Source organism: Natrix helvetica, assembly GCF_964273705.1.
Source record: "Natrix helvetica genome assembly, chromosome: 6".
Lineage (NCBI taxonomy): Eukaryota > Metazoa > Chordata > Lepidosauria > Squamata > Natricidae > Natrix > Natrix helvetica.
The window spans coordinates 25,300,347-25,308,614 of NC_138553.1; the positions used below are offsets into that span (position 1 = coordinate 25,300,347).

Here is an 8,268-nt window from a genome sequence, read left to right on the forward strand (position 1 = left end):
CCCTGCCGCTGCTCTTCTCGCTACTAACTAGCCCATCTTCCCTTTGCTGTAAACGCAGACGCGACGTCCTGCCCGCCGCTCGCGTAAACTTTTGTGTTATGCTGGCCGGCTGATTTCTGCTGGGTTTTCTCCTCAGATCTTCGTTTCCAACGTGATCGGCGTTGCCTAGAATACGGAAAATACGGAAAAATCTGACGAAATCTGCGCAATGTAATACTACGGTTTAAGTTCCACTGAAAGTTAATGGGAGTGAAACCGGCAGTCTGGTGTGTTCTTTACAGCAGAGTTTCTAAAACTTGGCGGTTTTAAGATGTGTGGACTTCAATTTCCAGGATTCCCCAGCCAGCTTGGCTGGCTGGGGAATTCTGGGAGTTGAAGTCCACACAGTTTAAGATTGCCAAGATTGAGAAACACTGCTTTAAAGTACAAATCAAAGTTATATGTTGTTTTAAAGACATGAAACTCTTAGGTCTATGATGTAATTAAAATGGTTTCTATGGTTTTTCTATCACATAAGACCCCAGGACACCTTAGCTCAATTTCATTTAGTTTATATGCTATGTTAATTGTTATAGCAAAGCCTGATTGCAATTAAAGAAAGCTATTTTTTTACAATTATGTGTTGTTTTTGTACCAAATTCAGTTATAATAACAAAGGATGGCTTCAACTTAAGAGGACTTTTTTTTTTAAAAAAATACTTTTTTTGAATTTTACAAGACATTTAGGCAAATACATTCTTACACATTTCAGAAAAAATACTTACATTGGATAGTGTTATGTTATAGTCTCCTGACATAGAACCGGGAAAATCAGGTGCTGAATGTGCTTTTTAGATCCAGAGTGCAGTCAAACTAAAAGGCCAGATCAGAAAGCCACAACCCAACGGTTTCTTGCAGAAATATTTTACAAAGATTACAATAGTATAACTAGCTACCTTGACCGCCAGTTGTAACTGAAATCACCACCCAGGATAGGAAAAACAGTTCCCTTCTTCCTCCAAAAAGAGTATGTGGTTGTCAGGAAAAAAAATCCACTACAAGAGGGCATGACAAAATGTCTATATCTCTCTCTTCTGATAGCTGAAAGGATAGTGGATTTCTCAGCAATGTATAATGAGTCAACCTTCCTGGAGTTGAGTTTCTTTGCATATTATGAGCAATTATCTCACATGCATACAAGCTGCATGCTTTATTTACAAAATCTGCACATTTCAGTCAGAATCAAACAGCAGTTTCTCCCTGAACATGGTTTTGTCCTGTTGTAATCTGGTCCGGCTTGTCCTTGAAGTTTCAAATAGATAGAGGGTAGATAGATAGATGATAGATAGATAGATAGATAGATAGATAGATAGATAGACACAGACAGACAGACAGACAGACAGATTAAATAGATTAGATATATAGATAGATGATAGATAGATAGATAGATAGATAGATAGATAGATAGATAGATAGACAGATTAAATAGATAGATAGATGATAGACAGACAGACAGACAAATAGATAGATTAAATAGATAGATTAGACATATAGATAGATGATAGATAGATAGATAGATAGATAGATAGATAGATAGAGCACAACATATGTACAATGGGATTGGTTGAGCTCTCTCAGTGCACCCCACAACACAATACAATTCACAGTGAAGACAGAAAATCCCTAACCCAATACATTATATTAACAAACACCCAGTCCAATTGCACCAGCATGAACATGTTACACATTGCACCAGCCCTGAAAGTCCATTGTACCACGTAGTTTCGTTATGTTATTTCACATTCAGGAGTCTGACAGCCCACGGATAAAAACTGTTCTGCAGCCTGTTCGTGCAGCTGGCTACGCTTCTATATAGCCAGCCTATGCTCCTATCCGATGGAAGGAGGGTAAAGAAGTGAGTTGTCCCTGAGGATTTTCCTCATTCTTTTAAGGCAGCAAGTCCTAGCGATCTCATCTAGTGGTATATTTTGTGCTCTGCTCACCACCCTCTCTAATGTTTTTCTATCCGCGGCTGTCAAACCGGCAAAAGGCAAATGCCAGAGAAAAATGTGCTTGCAGGAAGAGACCAGCAAGCATTGACTCCTGGTATCAATCCTTTCAAAGAGATTCATTTTTTAAAATCCAACTTTTTTTTCATTCCTAAATGACCAGTTTCTTTTGAGGTACATTATTGTAAATTGCCCAGTGTAGATATGTAAAAAATAAAGTTATTTTACTGTACTGCTGAACTGCAGGCGGTTCAGGAAATCAAGACTTTTTCACAAATTCCAAACATGGTCAGCTCTACTGCTTCTTTCTTATAAGGACAATATTTAAACACTATGAAAAATGGGTAAATAATATAAAGGCATCCATGTGCATAAAATGGAGAAACACAATGCTACTGTAAAGAGCTTTTTAAATAAATATTTTCTTGGGACAAATAAAGCTGTACCCCAAACATTGCAAAGGAGAAGTCATAATTTTCTACATGGAGAAAAAGAAGGGACAAAATACATTAAATATACTTGATAATATTAACTTTGTAGTCAGCAGCATCTGCATAAAATGATGACCCCAAAATGAGGGCATGCATATGTTTTCATGATAATTTTACCATTCGTCTGTCCTGCCCTTTCTGTGGATACCATGCCTTTTCTGTAGATCCAAGTAGCAGAAATTTCAGTTGGACTCATAAAACACTTTTTTTTTGTTAAACACTACAAGGATTTCACCCAAAAACGAAAAAAATAGAGTAATCCATTAAAAAACTGTGAATGAAGCATTGGCAGCATTGGAACAAGGAAATAAAAATTTATTCTTCCAGTTCTATATTCATTTCCATGTGGAGAAAAGAGAAATAGGAATGGCTTGGGGGAAACCTAAAGGATATCTTTTTAAAAAGGAATTTTAAAAAAATACCTACCTAGAAACGGAATCAACTTGCTTAGGTTAGTATCAAACACAATTACATTTATCATATTTTCTTATATTACAGTTTGAAGAACAAATCCTATTGCTTTTTCGTAAGCAAGATAGGACATGTGCAATAGGATACTTTATTCTGTGAAATACATTTGTTTTGAAGTGGAAAATGTTTACATCTCCTTTTATTTCATGAACAGTACCATTCTTAAAGTCTCCCAAGTTACAACATTTTCAAACAGAATTCATTTCTTTACCTGAAAAGATTGAAATCGCTTTAAAAAAAAAAACTAGGAAAAGTGTATTTTTAAATGTGGGGTAGAACTCTGCCATAAGGGATGCATATAAAACAAGGAATAATTATAGTGGAACTAAAATGATCAATTTAGTAGTGACAATGGTGCACATAATTTATATAGTATAATTCGAAGTAAAGATGATTGCTCCAAGACTCATTATATCTATAATTCACCAGAGAGAACAAGGGAGAAAGGGTTGGAAAATGGTTAAATGGAAGATGAATAAAATGCCCTTATTACAGTAGCATATATTGAATTTAACAAGTACCTTCTTTTGCTGCTGCACACATCTTAAAGAATGCTAGACAATTCCTACCAACCATGTTTGAAAACACCCCTCATCTGTCATACTCTCAACCACAAGGGAGCACTCTTTCCCTTAACAGTCTATATCTCACATTTCTGCACACACACACACACACACACACACACACACACACAGACGCATCGCATCACAACTTGTCAGATGCAGTTTAAGTCTGCAAACCTCTATTAACTGACTGATGCCATTATTTTAGGACAGCGGAAGCTGCAAAATCTGCCCTTGTGCTTTGGATTTCCATAAAGAAAGCCCTTGGCTAATTTTTTCAGCTGACAGGAGATCCTCGATTCTTGAGAAAGAGGTGGAGCTTTGGCAACTCTTGTCAAATGCCTGCAAACTTTTCAAGTTATCCATCCTTTTGGAGGCAGGTAATATCAAAGGGCACTGAGGATTACAATATGTGAGAAGTGTTTACAGCCTAGAAGATTATTTACGTTTGGTTTTATCTCTATAGTCACACATCCAAGCTTGAAGAAAAGAAACACGGGAACCCTCTCATTATCTTTTGAAATATGAAGATCAGAGGAAAACCTGGGTTTAAAGTGTGGAGTGATGCTCCTAGAAGCCTGCTTATAAATTAGAAGGCATCCTGATTCACTAATAACAGACTAAGGAACTGAACTGATACTTGGATAGAAGAGCGGAATCTCGGGGTCATTTTTACTGCCATGGACCTTAAGCCAATGCCAACTTCTCTGATCACCACCAATTGTGGAGCAGAACATCTGGCCTATTTGACCTCTCTTTCAATGGATATATTCCAGAAAGCCTATTCTGGAATTAGACTCTGAATTGCTTCTAAGATGGGAAGTAAGAAAGATGATGGGCTCTTGAACAGGATCTCATGTTCTGGACCAGCATCTCTTGGAAGCAGTCATGTTACCAGCTCTCATGGTTTACCACTCCGAGAACCATTTGGCATCCCTCTTCCTTTTGGACAAACGTACTGGGACCATCAACCTTACAATGGATATTCAGGAAGATTCTCTTATTTACCCTTTTCTGGGTATGTGGGAGTTTATGACTACTCATTTGAGCCTGCTTTCATTCGGAAAAGAAATGAGAGGGAAAGGCAGAGGGTTCGTTGTGTAAATGAAGGCTATGCACGCCTCAGAGACCATCTTCCCAAAGAGCTTGCTGAGAAGCGTCTCAGCAAAGTGGAGACTTTGAGAGCTGCCATCACTTACATCAAACACCTCCAGAATTTGCTGGAATATCACCCTTTAGGAACAAATAATAAGACAGCCATTCCAGCTACAGATGCATCGGGAGTTTCTGGTCCTAGTTTAAGAAGAGAATGCAACAGTGATGGAGAATCTAAAACTTCATTGGCGTCATCTCCTTACAGTGAATTTGAGGACGTTTGTGGTTAGGAAAACAGTCCATAGAAACAAACGACACGAAGACCATCAATCTCTTTCCAAAAAAAAAAAAGCCAAAAGTTTCCAATCTTTCATGGATCACCTGGAAGACAAAAATTCATCTCTAGCAAAACGGTAGAAAAAGATATTGAGAAGACTGTTTCCAGTATAAGTCATTCTTGGCAATCTTCAGGTGTTTATGTAAGAAAAATATAACATAGTTCCTAACATTTCCGTATTTATGTTATTGAATATTTTATGACTGAGCTATCAGTCATAAAATTGGAAACATTATTGACTTGTAATTTTTGTCTTGTTTTGGTTTAGTTGAAGATAATAATACAATCAAATGGGTTTTCCCCCCCTCTTGTAATAACGCTGCTTATTAAGACACTGTCCAGGTTTAGTGGACACTGGGCAATAATGCTATAATTAATATTAATAATTAGTAGAGCATTATCTCTAAATAAAGTGAATTATATTTACACCCCTGGGAATGTTTTGAAACTTGGGATTAAGTCACAATTATCTTGACTTTAATGGGATTTAAATTAAATTGTTTTGAAATTGTTTAACAGTTTACAATGAGATTATTGTCATCATATTTTAGGGTTTGCATTTAGGATGTGCTAGATTGAAAAATGTGAACAGACCTTCATTTTTTGTTAATATGTGATTTTAATATGTGATGTTAATATGTGCCAGATAATGGCTAAAATAAATGAAATGTGTTTAGCTGTAATTTCATTTTAGGTAGCTCTAATGTAAGAATGAAACACATTTTTTCTGATGTTCTTGTCTTGCTTGTTAATAACCAACTTATATGTTCATATAAACTTAATTACTATGGCATTTGGGTGATGATATATGTAGGTTTCATGTGTATACATACTAATGGGTCAAAATGAAAGGAGCAAAATAAATACAGGCACAATAAAGGGTGATCTTCAAAATGCCAAATGATGAAAAAATATGGATAAAGAAATGACTGATACATAATTTCAGTGTGATGGGGAAGGGAATAAAATCTAAAAAATACAAGATTTGAATGACAAAGTTTGCACTTATCCCCAGATTTGCAAACAGTATGTTTGATTGGATTTAGAGAATAGGTGCAAAACTTAGTTGTATTTACTAAGCGAGAGGAATCGGAGTCTGTCTTAAAAAGGGAGGAGGTGTTGCTCCATGCATTCCCGTTACTGTCAATTAATTATTTTGCAAACCTTGCCAAATGGCATCATAACAAAGAAAGCTAATTTAAAATAAGCCAAATGATTAGTTTATCAAGCCTATGTATTTATCATGATAATTCCCTTACCCGCATTCATGTATTACTTTGCATATAGTCATGCACTGATGTGACACTGAAGGAAGAATAGCCCTAATAGCACATATTGGGCAAATCATAGTCCACCAAGCTGCTGGTAAAGAATACTTATGAAAAGAAAACATGAGAACAACTGTCTCTTGCACACAGATGTTTCAAAGGTGATTTTTCAAAAGGCAAATGGGCTTTGGAAAAATAAAGTCCAGTTGCCTTTTGAAAAGCACCTTTGGGACAACCATGACCTGGATGACTGAGAATTCTCCATAGACACTTGCACACAGATGTAATGTTTGAAATTGCTTGCGCTATATACATGCTGAAAATAGGATTAATCAAGGGATGTGGTGTAAGGATGAAGCCAAGAGCGTGAAGCTACAGCTCCTTGTCTACCCATGATTCAAAAGGATGGATTTGCTTTCAGGGAAAATACTCTGATCCAACAAATTTTAACTCCAATGATGTGGGATTAAAACTGTGAGAAACGAGCGCCAAATCAAACACTGGGTGGAAAGTGGTGGCATTTACCTTCTACATTTTGTGGAGTGTTTTATACGTTTATTCTTTGTACTCAGGTATGCATTCTATGGTATGTGTGGGTTTTCGAATGTTCAGAAGCTCAACTTATATTGATCTTGGACTTTTGGAAGAGAACAAAATACTTTAATACTCTTGATACATTTTAAACTGGTTGTGTGATATTATCCAGTGACTAGTCCAGTTCTGGAATAGCCAAGAGACCTGTATCTTTGAAAGAGCTCCATGCAGCTGCAAAAATGCTCTTTTAGTTTTAGTTAAAAATATAGAAGAGATTTCAGTCACAATGTTTTACCTTTGGTAGATGCTTCCTTACTACTACTATATATAATAGTATTTAGTTTTGAAAACAACTTCTGTCCCAATCACCTCCATCACAGATTCTTTTCAGGTAAGGATGAAAGCTAACTGAATATTATTCTGGCTAATATTGCTAATATCCTGCCATAAAACAACTGCAGCAAACCCCCCAACTTCATTTTCAGTAGGCTTCATGCTGGAATTATTTTTAATCCTTATAATGAGTAGCAAGTGAATAGGATTCTTGTTATGGAAAGCAGCTAATGATCAGACGTTTACACTCTTTGAATTAATGTTTCAATTAAAAACAAGACCAGGAGATGTCTCCCCATATGACACGATCACCGTTTGCCATAAATATATTTCACAGATTCCCTTAGATACATGCTCAACAATTTTATCAGTAATTAATTAGCAGCCAAAGAATAAATGTTGATCATTATCCACATGTGTTATATCTGAAAAAGGGATTCTAATTTATATTCATGATTACATACTTGCTATTAAGAGTAATATGGTCTACATGGCAGCAAGCCTTGTAGTCTTGTAATAAAAGTCATTTAAACGCAGAGTTCAAAAAAGTAATATCTATGACTAATGTACATTAACACAGAAACACAACAGGGGTGCTGTGAAATGAAATTGGTAGTAAAGCACCATGAAGATGAAAAGCTTTAAACAAGTATAATTATAATATATATTACTATTAACAGTAAAAGAAACTAGAGCAAACTGCTAAATATAATGGGATGGATCCAGATTTAGGTAGGTGGAACTGAGCAAGCTAGAGCAGATTAATTTGATCCTTTCCCCTGACATTGTATTTTAGAGATTCTATTAAGAATGGGTTATCGTTTGGGCAGAAACTGAATCCTTCTGAAACAAGAATTCGGTTTCTGAAGCATTTGTTCTGTCCAGAGCTTTGCTAAATGAATAATGTAACCTCCTAATTATTGGGGTCTTCTTTTGCTTCCATTTGACAATGTAGTCTAGCGGTGTCAAATTGAATTTCTTTGAGGCCAGATCAGCATTGTAGTTCTCCTCTGTGGGCTGGCCGGGATGGGGGAGATGGGATGGATGCCTCCTGCAGAACCCTGCTGACAAAAACAGGGTGCGGGTGGGGGCACATGTGAAGCACCCCGTGCCTCATTTTCAGCCTGGGTGGCCTCCTGCAGCACCCTGCCAGCAAAAACAGAGCACAGGGGGGGGGGGGGCTTTGTG

The 8,268-nt window shown here is 36.7% G+C and overlaps 1 protein-coding gene across 1 annotated transcript; it reads left to right on the forward strand.

The window, feature by feature from the left end:
- Positions 1-4,328: 4,328 nt before the first annotated feature.
- ASCL4 (achaete-scute family bHLH transcription factor 4) lies at positions 4,329-5,314 on the forward strand (the record flags this gene model as incomplete). The annotated part of the gene is made up of 1 exon (XM_081956740.1): positions 4,329-5,314. One exon carries the CDS (start codon positions 4,329-4,331, stop codon positions 4,896-4,898), a length of 570 nt encoding a protein of 189 aa, XP_081812866.1. The 3' UTR covers positions 4,899-5,314.
- Positions 5,315-8,268: the final 2,954 nt, after the last annotated feature.